Consider the following 21,683-nt stretch of genomic DNA (forward strand, 5'->3'; position numbering starts at 1 on the left):
TTTTCTATCCATTTTCTCTTCTTAGCTTTTTTCCCTTCAAATTCAAATTTTTGTATGAAACTTGGCAACCATGTTTATTAGGCGTCAATACCTACCATTATTGATTTTTATAATATTAGTAGATGTGTTAACGGCATTTTTGTAAGTGGCAAAAGTTTTTGTCGGCGTTGTTCCTTTTATTAAAGGTGAACGATTTGATAAAACTATTTCATATTATTGAAAGTACATATGAATGTTTATAAACGATGGAATTTTTATAGCGGTTAATTGTAGCAGTTTCCGAGTGTCAAAAGTGTGTTGGAAGTATACACAAATATCACTGTTCCGTACATATTTATGTATTTGAGTGAGAATATTGACCTTCGGTTCATTAGTATATTCCATATAAAAAAAGTTATATAAAATCTAAGAGATGTACAAAGAAAGTTTAAGCCATTCTTCAAGTATAAGTACAAGTATAACATAAGTATGCATGTATGTATGTACGCTGTAGTAGTTTATGACATATGATATACTCTAGTAGTTTTTAAATACACATAGCTAATTCCGCTGTTCAAAACCATAAATAAATAAAGTATCAAATGGTGTTACATATTGAAGACATAATACTAGAAATGGGAATTCACTTAACACACTCATCGTTGAAAAGGTTAGATTGTTTACAATTAAGAGGAAAACGAGCGTTGCGACATCTTAAACAACAAATACATATGTAGGATTTTTAACGATTTTTCTTTGTTTGTTTTTTCGCGTGATTCCTTTTTCTATATTAACTATAATAAAAAATGCTTTCCAACATTTTTCAAATTATAATTGAGTTATGAACATTTTTTCCATCTACATATGTATGTACATATATGTATGTATAATATGTGATTTATTTTTAATAAACACAAATAAGTAAAAATCTATAATAATATTACAAAATTTATATCATAAATGTATATCGGCGTTGGCGGCCTTCTGCCTAGCCCGAATATAAATAACATACATACGCATTAGGGATCATAATGAACCTCGGAGAGCACTTTTGTTGTGAGAGCCTATAAATGTTTATATAATATTGCCAAAAATAGATCTTCAAACATCCAGTGTGTGACTTATCCGTTTATTAAAATTGATTTAAAATACTATGTTTTAAAGCCCAAACCTTTCTTTGCCCCCAATATACCCTTTATCTTGATTTCCGACTTTCCAGCTAACTTCTTTTGTCGTTTTTTTTAAATAGTTGATCGCATAGTTTAAAATCGTTACATTCGTGGATTGATACAAAAGAAAAATATTTCAATCGATTTTCATATAGCTTAAGAGCAGAACGTTACGACTGTCAATATAAATCAGTTTAGGCAATTAGTTTGTGTGATCAAATTGATAGCAAGTTCTGGATCGTGTAACTGCAGCGCTAAGCGCTGAATGGTGTAGGTCTAGACCTTGGTCACAATCTCTCTATATACATTTTTAACAAAAGATTGAAAATTTGAAGCTGATAATAAAACTAACAATTAAACTGAATTGTAATTCATTCACGATTTCGTCGAATAATGAATTTTGAATTCTTTCTCAGCATTTTTTAATAATAACATTCCTTAACACCTGAAGGTATTTCCCCAACTTTGTGAGACTATAAAACTTAGCCCTTTCTTACTTGGTTTGTTTTAGATTTCCGAATAACGTCGTTTTTTGGGCGTTATCTGATTCCGTTCATATGCTTTACCAATATCTTCAATTCTCCAATAGTACTCAGGATGTTGTTTCCACGAACTGACTTGGACTTATGGGCTTTCCCGTAAGTTGTGTGGTCGCTTACATTGGAATTGCCGTAAAAGATCCTGACCGCGCACAATTTATATCTGAAACTCGAGAGAGAACTTTTTCTTTCACTCGAGAGAGTTTTTTTTATTCTAGATAATATACGATCTTAAGGAAATTTGAATATAAGCCATGAAAATAAGGCTTCAAAAAATTTAGATTTTTTTTGCAATAATTTTGGTTGCATTAAAAATTGTCTAAAGACTATCAATAGTCTTAGTCGTTTACCGGTTCGTCCTATTCGTCGAATTGTTAAAAAAAGATTTCGTGCGTACAGACTGAAGTAAGTGGATCACATTAAACGTCAAGAATTTCCTGATTTAAGTTTGGAAGAACCTGAAAACGATAACGATTTTTCTAAGAAAATCATCTTCTCGGATGAGACTCACTTTCATCGGTGTGGTGCGGTGCGGTGCTGTGCGAAGAAAATCCACAAATTATTCATGAACAACTACTACATACACCTAAATTAATTGACATTTTGGTGTGGTTTTAGTCTGGTGGAATCATTGGTCCGTATTTCTTTCGAAATGAAGCTGTTGACACTTTTACTGTCGGTGATAACCAACTTTTTATTGTCGCAATTGGAAGAAGTTGATCTTGACAATATCTGGTTCCCTGAAGACGAGGCTATATGTGCCACCCAGCACGTACAACAACCGATTTTGTTTGGAGATTCGATTATTTCAAGAAATTGTGACATTGAATGGCCTCTAAGAAGTAGTGATTTAACACCATTTGGCTTCTTCTTGTTGAGTTGTTTCAAGTTATTGGTATTTAGCAATAAACCAGACTCTCTTCAAGTTTTAAAAGTGAATATTGAACGTGGTATTCATGACATACGAATTGATTTAATGGAAAAAGTACTTTAAAATTGGGTTCAGCGAATTAGTTCCTGCAAAAGAACTCGTGGAGGCCATTTGAATGAAGTTATATTCAGAACTTAATTGTTTCGATTTTACTTCACATTAAATAAACAAGAGTTTTTTTAAGACATCATATAACTCTTATTGGAAAACCTTTTATTTATAATCACTCTAACTAATACAAATTTCTAAATAAGAGTTGTAAAAAGGTGCATACATTTTTCCTAATGAACCTACTAAATGACATGGGACGATTCGCTGTTGTTGTTGTTGTTTTAACGGAAATCTAATCCCCGTTGGGATGGTAAATGTCATTTGTGTTGTCGTCGATGTCATCTAACGGTAGGCCCAAGAAACGTGCTGTTTCGACGGGGTCGGACCAAAGGGAGAAGGGTGTTAGATGGGTGGGGTTTGTGGGGCATGCAAAGAGGTGGTCAGTATCATGCGGAGACTCGTTGCATGCAGGACATACATCGAGTATGTCAGGGTCTATTCTGGATAAGTAGGAGTTTAACCTGCTACAGTATCCAGAACGAAGTTGCGCAAGGGTCACACGCGTTTCTCGCGGCAGCTGGAGCTCTTCGTCTGCGATGGGTGGTGGTTTAACTCCAAGAACGCCATTCACGGGAAGGGAGTCGGTGAAGGTGTTAATGGCTCCGCTGTGAATGGCGGTCAGTACCTGTCTGAAGTTAGTTGCGTCCGAAGTCCGGTCGGCGTACTGTACGACGTCGTCGACGTAATCCAGGAATGACCTTTTGATGCTCCTAGGAGCGGTTCCGCTCCAAGCAGATGACTGCAGGGTGATTTCTGCGAAAGCATCCCAGCAGGAACTGCCTGGAGAGGAGTTTATTATGCTCCTTAACTGGGAGCATAAGCGTCTCACTGTGTAGGTGTTCAATGGGAGACATCAAAAGGCGTCCTGTAGTGGTCCGGAGTGCAGTGTTCTGACAGGTCTGTAGTTTCCTCATCTGCGTACCACTGCATCCAGGCGACCATATGGGGGCTGCGTAATTGAGGACCGGCCGGCCGATTGCCTTGTATGTTGCCAACAACGTTTCTTTGTCTTTTCCCCATGTGCTGCTGGCTAGCGACTTGAGGATTTTGTTGCGGCTCTGTACTTTGGCAATAATCGCGGTCGTATGAGGAGAGAAGGAGCATAGACTGTCGAATGTTACACCTAAAATCTTAGGATTGTTGACAATCGGAATTTTGACGCCGTCGACTGCAATGTTAAGCTCAAGTCTATACTCCTTCGTCGAGTTGGTGAATATGGTCGCTGTGGATTTGGTGGGGGAAAGTGTGAGATTTCGTGCAGTGAGGAAACGAGAAAGGTCGGAGAGGTAGCTGTTTACCTTCGAACACATGCCATCGATTCCATTGCCCGACTCCAATATCGTGCAGTCATCAGCGTACGAGGTTATGGAAACTCCTTCTGGTGGTTGTGGGAGTTTCGAGATGTAGAAGTTAAACAGTAGTGGAGAGAGGACACCACCCTGCGGAACCCCCTGTTTAATTCTTCTCAGTTTAGATGTTTTACCTCGAAATAGTACGGATGACTGGCGACCGCTCAGATAGTTCATGGTCCACCTCTTTAGCCCTGGAGGGAGCGTAGTTGTTTCGATGTCCTGCAGTAGCGTTGTGTGATTGACCGTGTCAAACGCTTTTGACAATTCCAACGCTACGAGGATCGTTCTTTCGCAGGGTGGTTTCTGGTTGAGGCCACGAACTATCTGGGCGTTTATGACGCTAAGTGCTGTGGTGGTGCTGTGCACTTTTCGGAATCCATGCTGGTGGTTGGCTTGGCTCAGGTGGTGAGTGAAGGCCGGGAGTAGCAAGGCCTCAAGTGTCTTCACTACTGGGGAGAGGAGAGTTATCGGTCGATAAGATTCCCCTTTGTTGGCGGGTTTCCCAGGTTTCAGTAGTGGGACCACTCTTCCGACTTTCCACACATCGGGTATTTGAAGAATGGTCAGCGACAGATTGAGGACCTTGGTGAGATATCCTACTCCCGTCGAGCCTAGATGCTTTAGCATTAGCATGTTGATTCCATCAGGGCCAATGGATTTAGATGATTTAGCTTTTTTGATGGCACCCTGAACCTCCTCATCGGTGAAAGTAAGTGGCGCGCCTTCGTTTGGCATTTTGCGCAGCCGTCGGTTAACACATCGTTTAGCTTTATCTACCGAAGGGTGCAGTGTAAATTGCCGGCTAAAATAGCTCGCGCACTTCTTCCCGGGTCGAAGAGGCATGACCATTGAATTGAACTTCAACTCGGTCGTCTTGTCTCTTCGGGTTAGACAGAGCTTTGACAGTAGCCCAAAGCTTACTCACTCCGGTGGAGAGGTTACAGGACTTCAGGTGCTCTATGCATTTCGTCCGCTTATGTTGGTTTACCATTCGCCGAATCTCCAAATTGAGATCCCTTATTCGGGGATCCCCGGGATCGGCATGGCGTAAGGTGTCGCGCTCATTAGCGCACAGCCGGTTCTACGCACCGGAATTGACTCGGATTTCATCCGACCAAGGGCTGTTCTTTCGGCGATCTAACCCCGTTTGGATCGGTAAGTGTTAATTTGTGGGACGATTCGCTCAACAGCAATTGTGCCAAGGAACACGTGACAGACTGAATTCAATTCATCTCACCATCCTGGTTATTTATTTCAGCATCGATATTCATACCATATAACTGTCTCGAAAAGTTTTACCTGTTAAAAAACCCATTAGGTGAACAAAACTTTTTACTCTGTGTCAACATGTCGCTTTAGAATAACAATATAGTATTAGAAAATAGAGAGCTTCCCGTGATATCAAGTCACCTTTGGATCACCATACGAAATGGGTATACAAATTTAAAAACATATGACATATTATGATAAAAAATTGTGTCGAAATAGTAAAGAAATTAGATTAAAATTTTATATGTATATGTATGTATGTATGTACATATGTATGTATATATGTATATGGAAAAGTGTTATAACTTTTTCTGTCGCATGTGTAAAAATGTACATATGTATAGACTCTAAAATTGATACATACATACATATCAAGCTCAATGCTTAATAAGTTTCTTCGATTTCTTATTTCCGAGATTGATAATGTAAACAAAGGTTTTAATGTTTTCTTATGTCTCTACATCCAAAAAAAAACATATTGAGAAGAGAAAAGCAGTAGTGCAAATTATTCATAAATTGAAGAAGAAAAATATATTGAGTGGCAAAGTGAACAGAGGAAAATCGTGAGAGAAAATGTGTTAAGTGAAAACTGGTATGATGTGTTTATGAAAACGCCTCTGTGTATTCAGTTCAAACAACAAATTGTTAGAGTTCGGGAAATACACACTAGACAATGAACGACAATTTTCATAAAAATATTACTCACAGACGCGAATGCAATAGACGTCATTGACTAAAAAAAAGATGGATTGTGCCTGGTGGAAACGATGATTGGAACATTGGTATACATATGCGAAAGTATGCACGCACACACATTTGCACAGTGAGTGCGGCTTTGATAGTGGTTGTGGTGATAGTCTAAAAGTTTTCACTTCGAAGACGAAATTTCGCCATCCAAGTAGTCTCCGAGTTCTACTTGACTAGATCGAACGTGAGCATCGACTTTACTGTAAGGTTCCAAAAACATACAAATAATGTCTGTGCATATATACATACATATGTGCATGTATAAAGTGATGGAATACGTTTAAATAAAGCGGTATATTATTAAATTGAGAAATGTTCATTTAAAATAAAATTTCAATTGAAACAACGATAAAATCACATTATTTATCTAATAATAATTTGATTAAGTTTAATAGTATTTATCTTGGAAAACAAATACATATATATATATATGTGTAAATTTTGGCTCGTTGTGGAAAAAATACCGAAGATACTAAAAATTTTTAAATTTGAAATGCTCAAGATGTGAGCTAAAAATAAATAATTACGGGCAAATTTGTATTTAGTCACAAAACGCAGTGCGGATCGCAAAATTTTATGTAATAACACATTTAAATGAATACTACATGCATAGTACATATGTACATACATACATTATGCATTTAATATAAAAGTAGAAATGAAGTGAATCAAGTATACATATGTATGTACAGCGCGCATACTATATACATAAATATATTTATTAATATGAAGAAAATAACGTGAATACTGCATATACAATACATCAAATTTGATAACGCTTTGCGTAAATGCATCCACCATTTACAGGTGAAAAGTGGTTTTATACGTTGGAGCAAGTTAATGTTAGAACTTAAAGGTGGATAGATTTACATATAAAGTTGTCTTCAGGGCGTTGCATTTGTACATTTAATAATTACATAAATACATAATACATAAACAGACTACCCGATTAGGTTCCGGTTATTACAGCTGTTGACTGTATTACTTAAACCGATTTGGCCGTGGGTTCAAGTCAAGGCCGTGGCAGTGAGGCCACTAAAGTGTATGTTGTACAGATAAAGTGAAAAAATAAATGCTTTTATTAATTAATGGTGAAGTTGAATGCCATAAATTTAATATTTTTACTAATTAATTAATTGTAAATGTATACTTATATCACGGTTTCTCAAATTCAGTTGTTATTATCAGCACCCTTATTTACAAATTATTTATCATAATTTGTTTTTTTTTACTTTACAACAAAATATTCTAGTTGAAGCACATTTATCTTATGTATATATGCATTCATGTGTATATTTGAAATATTATACAAGTTCCAAACTAAATCTACTTATTATTTTTTTACAATGTTGCAAATATGCAGTGCTCAGAAATAGTTAACAAACTGTGACTTATTCGGGCAACCGGAAAGACATCAAATAACGAACAAATCATTAAAACGTATTTTTTTCAGATAGAAATGACAAAATAAAATTCACAAATAAACAGATTTAATGGGAACTACTTTTATCAAGCGGGTGCAACCAAAAAAATCGAAAAACCGAAAACATAAATAGTATAACTACATATAACTACTCAACGAATAATAAAAAATACTTGTAAATAAATGAGAAAATATACACAATAACAAATTTGAAAAATATTTAAAAGCTGAATTCAGAACCACTAGAATATATGTTCATACATATTTGCAATACCTGTGGAGAAATCGGAATATTTTTTATACATATGTACATACGTATGCACACAAATATATTCAGAATATATAGCACATAATAAAGGCCGTAAATATCGAAAAACCAATAAAGCAAAAATGCAACAAACGCGTTCACAGCGGAGGCAATCCAGTCATCTTTTCCAAATGCAAGATGGACTGAGTCCTAAAAAAACAGCCGTCATAATTGTGACCGTAGTTGGTTGCATTGCAATACTTTGGCCGAAGGTATTCTACCCGATGATGTTCGGTAGCAACGTGCCCGCGAAAAGTGGAAATTTAAAGGATCAACTTGGACCGGGAGGTAAGTAGGCCAAAAATTACTCAAATGCACAATATTTGCCAGTTTTCTTTTCATTATTTCAATTTATAATAATCGGTATATTATTTTTCACATTTTTTCTTTTGTATGGAAAACGTATATCTGTTGTAAAATTGTGCGTGCTGTGTTGTGTATCAATATTAAGGTTGTTGTGATGTTGTTATTGACAGAGATAAATTTCTGAATGAAACTCCAACAGAAATCGGTCCACAATTGTATCGCAAGCAACTGAATTTATATACCGGAGAGATGAGTATGTTTTCACATGTTTACACATTTAAATCAAATTGTGTTGCTGACACTACTAAACCTTTAAAAAAATGCATCATTATATCTTTATTTACATGAAATTCGGCCTAACACCAAAATACTTAAAACCGATCGACCCTCTCGAAATTACTTATTTTGTACATATTTAATCGTCTTTAAATTTATTAACTACTAATAAAAGTTAGTTTGCATAACCGAAATGTGTTTAATATTATTTGAGGACCAAAAATACGTTATGTAAAAGTGGTATCCACTAACCCGCGCGTACAAGTTGTTTCACTATGTTTCATCTGCTACGATTGTTAGTTCTAGCGAAAGTAATATTATCGGAAGAAAAGGAAATCGCAAAAAATAATGCATACTAATGCTGTTCTAAATTAAAAATCTAGTTACGAATTTGATTCATAACATTCAAACAATGACTTCATTGATAAGCAGACCGTCATGATATCCTTAGTAGCTTTGTAGCAAACTTTAATCGATTTGTGTCTGCATTTGCACCTTGACACTTTCTCCTTATCGGTCCAAATATCAAGAATGTTTTCATCTAATAAATTATCTTCAGGCCCCTTAGATATGGATTTTATGTAAAGCTTATTTTTGAAAAATGTATACCTTTTTCACCTTAACGATGTTTTATTTGTTGTTTCGTAGCAACACTAACTCAAGTTTTAGAAATGTAGATTTATTGGTAATCATCATATAACAATAGATTCTAATCCAGGTTTACGGCAGGAGCGTCCAGCACATTTACATCCCGAATCCATCTATCAAGCGATGCGTGAACGGGGTCGTGCCATTCCTGCAACTACACCGACAGTGCCAATTTTGGAGCGCAAAGGATCAGCCAGCAATCCACCGCCACGTGTCGTTGATGGCCGGGTGAGTATAACATGTAGACGGCTTAAACTGACGTCCCGACCTTTAAATCTCATAACGCAATACTCATAATTTCCGATACTCTTCATTTAGTATTATATATAAAAATTATTATATATATATGTATAAAAAGTACGTGTCACTGTATTGAATAGTATAAAATGTATACCACGGCAACGCGTGGCCGGATCCCCTAGTATAATTATAAAAATATTTCTCGATTTAGTAAGTTTCCCTTTACCGCACTCTGGAATTAGTCAGAGTCCCCATTTATGTACCCCGTAACTTATTCAACCAATTCGCTTTAAATGGTCTGGGTATAAACATAAAACAATTTAAATTTTCATTAACAAAAGCATATATACTATACATATACATATATGTAATAATAGTTACATATGTAGAGATGAATAACACGTATAGCATATATACATAATTCCGCTAGTGTACCATACTACCGATGTTCGTGTATGTACATACATACATATAGCGATAATGAACTTTGAGTAGAAATTAAGAATTTCATGGTCAAAAAAAACCCGCATTTTTCGCTCTACCTATAACTTTCGCTTTTCTCTACGAAGATAATTTCGACTTGTTTTGGTTCATGCATAAATTCTGCATTTACATTAGGAACACGCAGCCAAATTTAATAATAAATTTGTTCACATGTGGGTTTTTGTGGTATGAATGTAACGGATATCATTAATGTTTTAATGCTCTCGCAGTCACATACTGAACTCTTACATTCAATGGACCCAATATAATTATAATAAAGAAATATTTTTACATACATCCATGGATTCCAAGTTGTTATACATTTCACTTTACAGCCTGGCCCTATTCCCGGAATGCGCCCACCCATGGGCGCCGGATCTATGCATCAACCGCAGGCCCGCGCTGGTAATAGTATGGGCTTCATAATGCCACTTTATACAATTGGGATAATAGTCTTCTTCGGTTACACGATTATGAAGGTAAACAAATTAATTTAGATACATTTTTTTAGTCTTAGGCAACAATAGTTGTCTTCTATATAGTCTTCAAATTTTCAAAATTCCAGAAATCTCCAGAAAATGGCTTAGTAATTGATTTTCTTATTGTTACTTCGCAGATAGTGTTCAAGCGGTCAACGCCGAATGCACCTTATGGACCCATGCCTACCAACCCCGACTTTAGAAAAGAAGTCTTTGGTCAAGAAAATGGCAGACAAGTTGACGAAGCGCATAATTCTAAACTAGGTGAGTTAACATATCCATATTTTGATAAGTAATTTAAACTCTGAGGTATTGTTTCTAAATCAATGCTATCCAATCATTGAAACAATTATGTGTAGGTGCGTAAAGAAAACCATATGTACATTTTCTCCCAATATTATTGGTTCATCTAACGGGGTTTTGTAGCAATGTAAAAAGATATAACCTTAGCTCTATATTGTGTACTTGTTTGAGTCGGTCCATTCTAATATTGTTATTGAAAATAGAAGGGATCGTAAAAACATACATATCTATATTAAAATTTGTAATTTTTTTAAGTAAAGTTCGCACTAAAAAGGAAATACTTGTGTTTAAATGTTGATAAAGTAAACGTTACCACAGTTTAAGTCCTGCCATACCAACGTGATATAGACCAACTTATTTAATTTGATAAACAAAGAAACTAAAATTTTTTGAATATACAAGCTCTTGTATTTGGGTACTAATCCCAGACTCTACTTCTCTGTTTTTAAATGTTCGTTGTGATTTTAATGAAATTATAAAATGGAATAACTTAATAAATGAAATTTTCTATTTAAAAAATCATAATTCTTGGTCAAAAGTGAAATAGCTAAGCGACGGCATCTGTCATTAAGTGGAACGTTTTACTTTTTCATACCATGGGTATAAAAATACATCTGATGGTTAAAGTTAAAATATTTCAATCACATATTCGCATTCGTTTATGTACTATGTATGTAAGTATTTTTCATCGTAGGTTTATTCCATACATTATTTTAGTTTTAGAAGATATACATATATCTATAAGTATAAAAATATGTAATTTTTTTTAAATATATACTCAATCGTAACTTACTTCGTTTATCTTCATCTAAAATTATAAATCAGGGTGGCGCGAACATCAAGCAAGTAAGCAAATGTTTTCAAAACAATGCGAGTATATTTTAATGAACATTACACACGCATACCTATAAAACGTGATTACATTTTGGTTGAAAGTATTTTTTTTTTCTAGTTTTTATATCAATCATTTTAAAATATGTCCTACTTTTCTGACTGTGTACTTAAAAGCATACTTTTACTCATGAACGATTTATTGCGATTTCTTTAGAAAGCACTGTAAAACTGATAGATATTAACTCATAACTGCAAAGGGCACAAGACTTTTTAACTTTTCATTATTATTATTTATTCACACCAAAGCCCATTAAGCTTAAGCTAATATCCGACTTTTGTTGTTGTAAAGTATTATGATGTTGTAATAACACAGACACCCATATATTTACATACCATAACTTAAGCCACCTTATTCCATTTTACTATAAAATTAAACATCCGGTTACATACACAACTTATCCCGTTAACGCTTTTATTTACTTTGCGCAATTATGTACGTAGATTTTATCGTCATACCATTTTGAATGTACTCATAATTTTATTAAGTAACAGAATTAAGCAATGTGTATTATAAGAAACTAGAATTTAAAAGTGGAGTGTGTTGTCTATTAATCCACTGAAACAAAATACCGAAACCAATAACATTCTAGGGTCAAAACCATATGAAAAAATCAGCAGTGGTGGTGGCGGCGGCGGTGTTGCAAGTGGCAGCGAGCTTTACAATGCCAGTTTGGCTACTGCCACGGCGGCATCCATTCTTTCGACGCAGCTGAAGCAGCACACTCATGGCATACCCAGCACTTTTGGTGGTGCTGGCACTGGCGCTGGGGGAAGCTTGGCTGCCGGATACAGCAAGGAAACTGAACAATTGATGGAAATTGAGAAATTGCGTAAAAAACTTGAGGATACCGAAAAGGCGATGGCAAAATTGATCGCAGAAATGAACTCAGACCAATACGAAGCTAAGGTTAGATAGACGCTCCCCAAAACATATACATACATACAAACTCATTTATTGCAAACTGTAGACGTTTCCATAAGCAAAGTTCATTAATGCAAACTTATAGTACATACTTATCAATGAATAACAATGAACAAGCGGTTCAAGTCAAATTGCATTATATCTTCAATTTATTGTTCTGCTAGGGACAAATTTAATACAATAAATATACGCTGAAGTTGGTATTTTTTATCAAAATAAGTGTTTAAGATTTAATTACAAGACTTACAAATTTCTATATCTTTCAAAATTTCACTTATTTCCGCCTGCTGTACATATGTACATAAATGTGATAAAAAAAAATGTTTAAACAAATTCCACAAAAAAGTATATAACATAATATACATTGAAGGTTAAGAGCATAGATAATTCCGTTTAACAGAATTATCGACTTTATTTCAATAGATGGTGCATTACTAGAGCAGAAAAAGAATATTTCGACGGAATTAGTTAACATATGGTATATATTATATGTAGTACAGTTATACAACAAAAAATACAACTTCAGCAAGTATTTTGCCAAGTTTTTGCAAGTTCATTTTTGTTGTAATTTTTTAAGTATATTTATAAGAAATTAATTTTTATAAATATTATCTAAATATCGAAGTTAATTGAATCAATAATTTGTAGCTTTTTGTGTTCATAATAGACTTCATTAAAAATATGTTTTATTATATTATTTTTATTCATATGTTCATTTCAAGATGATCGCCATACAATTTATAAAGAGTAAAATGAATTAGAATATTCACAACGAATCAAATTAAGAACGAAAATCATCTGAAAGTCAGCTCTAACGCCAACACACCACCAACCTAAGTACTAGCAAATAGATACATACATATACATATGTAAATTGTTTGTCTAATGCATAAATTCTACAATTCAATTTCAAATTGCCTACGACGCAACCCATTGGCTCCAAAATTGTGCAGCACCTACTGAATCAAACAAGAAGTAATTAACAAAGTGAAAGGCGTTATTGAAAATAATCCATATTACATATTGGACGAAAATCAGTTAAAATTGTATAACAGAGTTTGCGTTTCTATAGTACTAAGTGGCGCTAAGCCGCTCTCCCTCGAATGTTTTATCTTGCGGTCCCTCATTGGTATACGAGTACGATGAAGCTGTGCGTCCTATACTCCAACTTCCCATGACCCCTAGGCATGCCATACAACTTAAATTGTTTGTGTAAATGCATGTTTCCATAAACACTACTAACTTCCAAATATTAAAAAAGTATATGTATATCGTAATTTAAATCATTCGTAATTAGTTTCAGAAAAGTATTTATAAAATCTAATTTGGTAAAGGAACCAATCAAGAAGAGGACATATTTTAAATGATTTTTTTGCATTACTTACATGTGGTATGTTTTCGAAATTATTCCATAACTAAATTACTATGATATACTTCTGTCTCTATACCATATTTGGGCTATTACCGGCGAAAAATCTCATCTCTTCTCACCACGAATCATTCAAAATTGCAATTTCTTTCAGTCATATTACTTCATTAATTCACTTTCAACACATATACATAGGTATAAGTACATTTATAAAATGTTCTCTTCAGCAAAAATTAAATACCAATCCTTTCTTTTTCATTATTCTTTCCATATGATACACGTGTTCGAACTCTGTTAAAAAAATAAAACCATAAAAACTCGACAAAATTGAAATAAATTCACTACTCAAACAAAAACACATTTACACGTGAAAAAACGAGTAGTTGTAACAGCAATTCAAGGTTTAATTGATGCTGCCGATGAGCAAATAAAATTACGAGAGAATAATGCGACTTCAGATACACCTAAGGTTAGCCCCGCTCACATATGTAAATTTATTTCATGACCGTTTTCACTAAATTCGTACTCAAATTACCTGCTACGAATATCAAAATCTATTTATATTTACTCTAACCAATTGTTTTGAAGCTCAAAATCATTTTTTAATTATCTTAAATATTATTTAAGTTGTTCTTACTTCCATACTAACTGTTTAATTTTGAATGCGTGTTGTGTTGGTCATTTATTTATTACTCATTTTGTGTTTTTAATATAATTTATGTAACTGGAGTATAGCATGTTCTTCACTAAACATTAAACCATATTTGTAGGTATGGTACATACATATAAATTTTTATATAAAATATAGCTAAATAACCGCTGCATTTTGATTGGTTTTGTTGCAATTATCTGAGTCTTTTAAAATACAAAACTTTTACAATATGTATGTGCAAATACAGTATACGAGTATAAGCTTTAACATTTTTACATACCTTAATCAACTCAGAAATCAAGCGAAAATCCGACATCGAACTTTGGAGACATTTCCAATGGGCATACGAAATCTGAGCAGGAACATGAGCATGGAGGTTATAAAGATACAAACGAGCGAAATCTGGCGAATAGTGAAACTCCCTCGAATGTAGATAGAGAACATAAACATGAAGTTCAGAGTCCTATTAGTAAAACCACAAGCGATGCTGAACAAAAGAACATCCAACAACGAATGAAAAGGGAAGGCAGTGCTGATCGATCAGTGGCGGTAAGTATTTGATTATAAACTTTAAAAACAGACCAACATATTTTGAAACTATTGAAATGTACATATACATAACAATTATACATGTATTATATTATGTATGCATGCAAAATTCACAAAGACTTTATAGAAAGGGAATTGATATTTGGCATTTTTTGATTTCCGCTTGTTTACAAGAGCCTCAAATTATAAATGCACATTAAATAAATTTTACAGAGACTTGTAATCGAAAAAAATCTCAATAAAAAACAACTAACAACTATTTGTTAAAAAGTTAGATCTAAATGTTATTATAGATAGCATTGATAGTTATTTTAAAAAGAAATTTTCATAATTTTTATATTTTGTAATATCTTCTAATCTTTCAATATTGTTTAGGTTCTTGGAATGGAGGTGACAGCAAGTTGTGAGAGTGGCCAAAAGTGGACAGGCCGCCCTCCAACACCTGTTTTCTTTTCGCACCATGAGCATGTAAGTGCACCAGGCTACCGCGAATGCAATTACAAATAGGCTCGTACTGAATCTCCCGAGTCATCATAAACTTTGCACAACTCTTCCAATTACCCGATATCCATTTAATTGAATGGTTCTTGTTCATGGTTCACTCATTTAATTATAAGAATCTATCTTAATTCAACACAAAACCCAGTGTGCATTGTAAGGGGTTAAGCCAGTCTAAAAGCCTCAATATTTTAAGGTTAAGGAAAATGATTTTTCATAAAATGGAGGCCTCGTTAATGCTGGCCTAGCTCCTTAAGCTGTTCATCAATTTTTGCTATTATTATTTTAAAGAGATTTCAACTTCAGATACGAAATTAAGTAAATCTGCTTTTATTAAATATGTGCATCGACTGACACAGGCCATGCATATAATTTACACATATTAGAGTTTTTACTTTTAAATGATGGCATACTTTCCATAGTGTTGAAATTTATTTTAATTGCAATAAAGCAACTTCTTTCTGTTAAAATTGTTTAGTCCAATGGTAATAACGAAAGTCAGGCGCCTGAACCGCAATCCATCTACTTGGAAGGTGCTTTGGCGCACGAGTCACAAATATTGGTTACCGATTCGGAAATAAAAACAGAGGAAGTTTATGACAAAGAGTTGAATGGGTCACCAGAGGAGCCAGCGGTAAATAGTGGAAAAAGATTAGTGTAAAGGACCATTTAATTATACTTTTATTTTGATGTATTCTTCAGGTGGTGTTGAGTAGTAAGATGACATTATCGCTAATCAATTTGGATACAAGTCATGAAAATAATTATGTGGAAAATCAACCGGAAATCGAAAGTCCCCTGGCGGATGATATCGAAATAATTGGTGCTGACGAAAAATAGAAATTATATAAAGAAATTAATATGAACTTTACTAAATTCAATTGACAAAATGTTATAAGTAAATTGGATTTCGGTCAAAACTTCTTCAAATGACATGAACCAAGATCTTCTCAATGTTCCGCAAATATATTCGGCAATTAATAATATACATTAATACTTAGATAAATTTCAATAAAATTATGGTAATCTCTATGAATGAATTATACATTTATAGTATTTTCTAAGTCGTATCGATTTAGAGTTTTAATGAACTTTGAACTGAAATTGTTTTCCAAGACCGAGAAGTTTACGCCATGCATGAATATTTCTAGACTCTGATTATATTTGTTAATTGTATATTTGTCGTAAACAAAAATAAAATCATGTACTTCCGTTGTATGGAAATTCTTTTAATATTGATTTCAATTTGAATATCCATTATATTATTTTATCCATTAAATTCTAACGCTTTTCTTGTTTATCCACTTTTGCTCGTATTCTTATGTACATAAATGTGTACATGTGTGCTCAAAATATTTAGTATGCCAAAAAATCAAAATTAACTAAATTGTCACATTGATGCTCACATTTCCTAAACTAAGTTAGAAAATGTTTTCATTATAACTGTTTATTTAAAAAATTTATATATGTATATTTATGTATGTAACAACATAAATTTATTTAGCTAGTGATTTGTCAAGAGAACATGCATATGTATGTATGTATATATAATTGTTTGTAAAAGACCCCGAATTGAAATAGAATACAATTAGTAAAATAAAAATAATAGTTATTCATTTAATTTTGCAATGAGATCAAATGGTGAGTAAATAAAATTCTTCAGATAAAGGCTTTTTTACAAATTTAGATCGAGTTGACGAAAGTTCCAATTAAGAATAAATCTCTAAATTTGCCTAACTATTTAATAATAATTAAGGTCACGTGAGAAATGTTTAAACGTCGCATTCGCATGCAATTTGAATTTCAATTGTTAAAATTTTATATTCCATTAGGCACAGGGGAATGCAAATACTTTTTGCTGTATTTGATCACTCCAACTCAATACAGGGGGAAAAGTTACCGATTGACTTACTTATACCTCTATTAAGTAAATTGTTTACACAGTTACCATTTTGTATACTCAGATATGAATATACATAGATAGTTATACTGTTATATACATATGTATAAATGACCAGGATGATATAAAATTGTAATTTTGAAAGGGGGTCGCAGTAGCAAGATAAAAGTAGCCTTGCAAGACATACATAGAAGGAGCTTTCAATAACACCTAGCCTAAGGGCATACTGAGCGCCTTAAAGATCTGTGCATCTCTGAGCCTTTTGGCGCCAAGCCAGGTGCCAAATACAATCTTACACTTACTGCCCCTACTGAGGCATTCGATGATAATTAAAAAGTTCCCTTTTCTTTCAATCACCCCACGTTTTCGAAATCCAATGGAATTGCCACTTGACATATTATATATGCCGATACATAGCCGAGTCTCGGTGAAACCAATCCCAGACTTGCTCGACAAACAGGCAAAGGTGAGAACTCTAGTAGGAATACTAACCGGTCATTGTCTACTAAGCAGATATGCTAGTAGGTAGAGGAGGATGAGACGATTAAACATCTTTTAGCCGATTGCAAGAATAGCAACTATTGAAGGCTTCTTGACGACCAGATATGTATGCAACTTTTCGTAATGAAAAAATGAAATCAGAAGCATTGTGAGGTTCAGAGAGAAGCCACAGAGTGAGGGGACTTTAGTCCAAGTGGTCAGACAGCAATTAGCTTTAAATTATTCATAATGTTGCAAGTATTCTGTATTTTGTTCTTATCAACGGATTCAGTAACATAACTTTCGATCCAATTGGAAAATAGTAGAAATATAAGACATAAAACGGACCAATATTATTTAAAATTGTTACAAATCTGGATTGCTGGCAATGTTGCCTTGGAGACTGCACGTTGCTAATGTTTAGCAATTAATGTCTCAATATGTTTCATACCATTCATTGATAGCAATTTACTGTTGTTTTGGTGCTTTGACAGAGTGGTTTTCATTCAAAACGTGAAGCATGAAAAATAGTAATTACATAAATACATACATTTACATGTATGTGTTAGCGTATGTAAATATCATTGCTCATATATATTTAATTAATTATGCAACAATTATTATATGAAATTTTTTTCAAAAAATACATTTGTGGAAAAAAGTACCAAAATAAAATTTTGTCGTCCTCATACAAATTTTAAACTGTTTAGGAGCTCAAAACATGCACGATAGTGGTTATTTTATTAGATCAAATCCATAAGAGCGTTGTCAACATAAATGGCAATGTATTTCACAGATTGTTAGCCAATTTACATTGGCTGTGTAGATGCAGCGTTATTGCCACCAATTATTTCTCACGAGTGAATCGAATGTCAATTGAATACGTTGCCGTATGCAAAAAGTTGAGAGTTGGTCTACCAAATGCTTTGCCGGTAGATTACGCATTGACAATCCGTCGCCCTCCGTATTATGCTTCATTTAGTCACCGACATGCTGCCCCACCGTAGTTACAAAGTGGTTGTTGATATTCACTCTTGATCACATTTGAGCAATGTTGTCATTGCTCTACTTGTATAAATGGTTTTGCACACATCTAGCTTTTCAGTTTGTTTTTCATAATGGAAAGTATCAGAACCATAATTAAGTTATAAAAATTAGTCCACCTTTGCAAAATATAGTACAATATATTATTATTGGCAACCCTGTGTTGTAAGAGAGCAATCAGCTGACTCCTTTCTACGGACAAAATCCAGTTTTCGCGAATATACCCGTATACGGACGGAGATGTGGACGCTAGAAGCGGTGGCGAGTATTCATTTACAGTGTACTCTCATAGGATTGATCGTATCAGTTGACAGCGTAAGTGCACACTGTCAAATCACTTGCTTACTTTTCCGCTGCGTAAACAATGTATGCACTATTGGCACGCTATAAGTCTGAAGTAAAGGGAAGCAACAGTTTAATTAAGTCAGACATAAACCTTTTGTTCAAAATTAATGTTTACTTTCTTTTAATTATAATAATTTGAACCATTTTATCTCTAGTTTTAGAAAGTTCATCAATATATTTACGTATTTTGTTATTCTTTTATTATATTTTATTTCATACATTATTTTTATTAATATATTAAAAAATAAATGTTTAAAATATGTGGCCACACTACTCTCTAGTTAATAACATCTGATTGTTTGTCAAAATATTCTTTGTGCGGCTACAACTGTTTTCGAAAGGAAATTACGTAAAATTGTGAGTAAATTGTGTTTAAAAATGAGAATATCAAATTAAAAAATGTAGTCGAAAATATCTACACTAATGCAAGTATAAAAACATTGTCGTTTCCTTTTAATGGCATGGTTTTCAGTTTTAAAAATACTTATTTCAAACCATAATGTATATTAAAATATTCCAATAATTATTATAAAACATATTCAATATTAGTATATACTTTTTATGCGTTTTTTTAAGCATTTACAATGTCGATCCTGAAATCACAATATTACGATCATCCTGATGGACAGGATGCATTTGGAAAAATAGTGGCCACAAATAAATATGCCATTGGCACCGGACTTGCATGGTCAACTTTCGATGTATTAATGTTATCCAAACCACAAGGATACCTACCAACATTAGCGCGATTTGCATACAACACAGGTCCAATGATGGGCATGGCAACTGCGTTCACATTGTCAACTTTGGTTGCGACGAATGTACGCGGCAAGGATGACAAGTAATAGCAGACCTCTTAAATTAAACTAATACACCAAATATTAACATACTTTTAATTTCAGATTGAATTATGTTATTGGCGGTTTCGCCGCTGGTGCTGTGTACGGTGCATGGAGACGGAATCATGTTGCCGGCCTCGTTGCTGGTCTGTTTCTTGGTAAGGAAATGAATATGTTTTAAAAATTTTGTAAAATGCATATATATAATTTGTGTATAAAGGTATAGCAGGTGCTGTGAAAAAACTATCAAAGGAAGAAGGATGGGAGTTTTTTCCACCAATCAAACATCAACAAGGTTCTTTAAATGGTGTTCTTCATGACTTTACTCTGATGAAAGACCCTGCCAAACGTACCGCTGAGAATTAAAAATAAAGATGTATGCTAAAGAAAAATAAACCAAAAACATTTACTTTTAAATATTGTAAAAATTACACAACTATGTGTATTAAGAGAGGCAAATTAGAAATTAATACAAGAACAAAGCCTTGTTAGTGTACCGAATGCTTACATAAACCTTTATAATTGAAGTCTCATTAGTTTTATTTCTTTTTTCGTATGATTCCCATAATGGGAAAAATAATTTGGTGAATTCATTTCGTTTTAAGTTCTGAACTGTTTTATAAATTGTAACTCTTGTTCTAATTGCACAGCTCGGTTACCAGTTTATAATGGTATACGAAATCCACTCTTACCCTTGTAAACATAGTTTGCCTAATCACAACAAATTATTGTTAAAAACGTTCATTTTCACTGCCTTTCTTAGATTCTTAATGTAACTTCATACACTACCATGATTTTGACACCGATACTGAGCTACTACAAAGATCATTCCTACACGGCAATTGGCTGGTCGGTCAAAAATTATAAAACTCGTGTATGTTACTGTGATTAGAAGAACGAAGGGAAAAAACTACATAATATGCACTTCGGATATAAAAGACTAGGAAATATTATCAAGTGTTAGCATAACTGTGTATTAAATCAAGCTATCTAACTGACTTACAATTCTTTTTATCGTCCTATTAATTTATATATATGTGTATGTATATCTATATCGGCTAGATTTAGGTGTCAAACTTTTAAACTGTACTCGAGATATAATACATAGTATATATTCATATATATTTAAGTAGGGCTTAATCGTAGGCGCTTCCGCAGCTCACAGGTGTACGTAATTTGGAAATGTTAAGAATGGAGTTGTAATGCATGTTTATGTTTGAAGTATCTAAATATGCACATACACGTAACAATAATTGCTTCTCGCAGGTGTCGTGTTATGTGAATTGCGCAGTGCAAAGGTGTTTTCTGCATTATCCATGTGTTTCAAACCGAGTTTGAGACCATGACGTTATTAATTCTTATTATTTCATGCCGCAGAAGGCAATGGAGGACGAAGTAACTATTAAATGTTCTTTAGGAAATTATTAGATCACCTTATGAAATTGGTTGTTCTATTATATTTTTTTAGACGCGGATGCTGCCACGACACTTAAATATTTGAATGTACATTTAATTAAATTGTATGTACATACTTATGCTCATATATCCGACTAACAAGTTCTGTTCTTAAATCTTTTGATTTAAATTTTATTTACAATATCTTTCGAAATAATAAAGCTTCTCAAAACG

General features: G+C 33.7%; 2 protein-coding genes across 30 annotated transcripts; both read left to right on the top strand.

Annotated features, from left to right (window-relative positions):
* Window positions 1-91: 91 nt before the first annotated feature.
* On the top strand, window positions 92-17,052 carry LOC120781265. 26 transcript variants are annotated; one of them, XM_040113431.1, is made up of 12 exons: window positions 92-185; window positions 7,555-8,115; window positions 8,279-8,386; window positions 9,116-9,285; window positions 10,116-10,259; window positions 10,397-10,523; window positions 11,388-11,408; window positions 12,047-12,363; window positions 14,694-14,948; window positions 15,324-15,416; window positions 15,925-16,080; window positions 16,149-16,286. In XM_040113431.1, exons 2-12 carry the CDS (start codon window positions 7,911-7,913, stop codon window positions 16,284-16,286), a joined length of 1,734 nt encoding a protein of 577 aa, XP_039969365.1. In that variant the 5' UTR covers window positions 92-185; window positions 7,555-7,910. The 26 variants fall into 26 exon arrangements, 23 of the variants coding, with proteins under 23 accessions (XP_039969365.1, XP_039969360.1, XP_039969358.1 ...); XM_040113426.1 differs by having other exon boundaries at window positions 94-185; window positions 7,551-8,115; XM_040113424.1 differs by having other exon boundaries at window positions 116-292; window positions 7,551-8,115.
* A 2,432-nt stretch (window positions 17,053-19,484) lies between these two features.
* Window positions 19,485-20,581, top strand: LOC120781274. 4 transcript variants are annotated; one of them, XM_040113465.1, is made up of 4 exons: window positions 19,485-19,572; window positions 19,792-20,056; window positions 20,118-20,212; window positions 20,275-20,420. In XM_040113465.1, exons 2-4 carry the CDS (start codon window positions 19,800-19,802, stop codon window positions 20,418-20,420), a joined length of 498 nt encoding a protein of 165 aa, XP_039969399.1. In that variant the 5' UTR covers window positions 19,485-19,572; window positions 19,792-19,799. The 4 variants fall into 4 exon arrangements, with proteins under 4 accessions (XP_039969399.1, XP_039969400.1, XP_039969401.1 ...); XM_040113466.1 differs by having other exon boundaries at window positions 19,553-19,644; XM_040113467.1 differs by lacking the exon at window positions 19,485-19,572 and adding an exon at window positions 19,596-19,640.
* The last annotated feature ends 1,102 nt before the right edge of the window (window positions 20,582-21,683 follow it).

Source organism: Bactrocera tryoni, unplaced genomic scaffold (assembly GCF_016617805.1).
Source record: "Bactrocera tryoni isolate S06 unplaced genomic scaffold, CSIRO_BtryS06_freeze2 scaffold_517, whole genome shotgun sequence".
NCBI lineage: Eukaryota > Metazoa > Arthropoda > Insecta > Diptera > Tephritidae > Bactrocera > Bactrocera tryoni.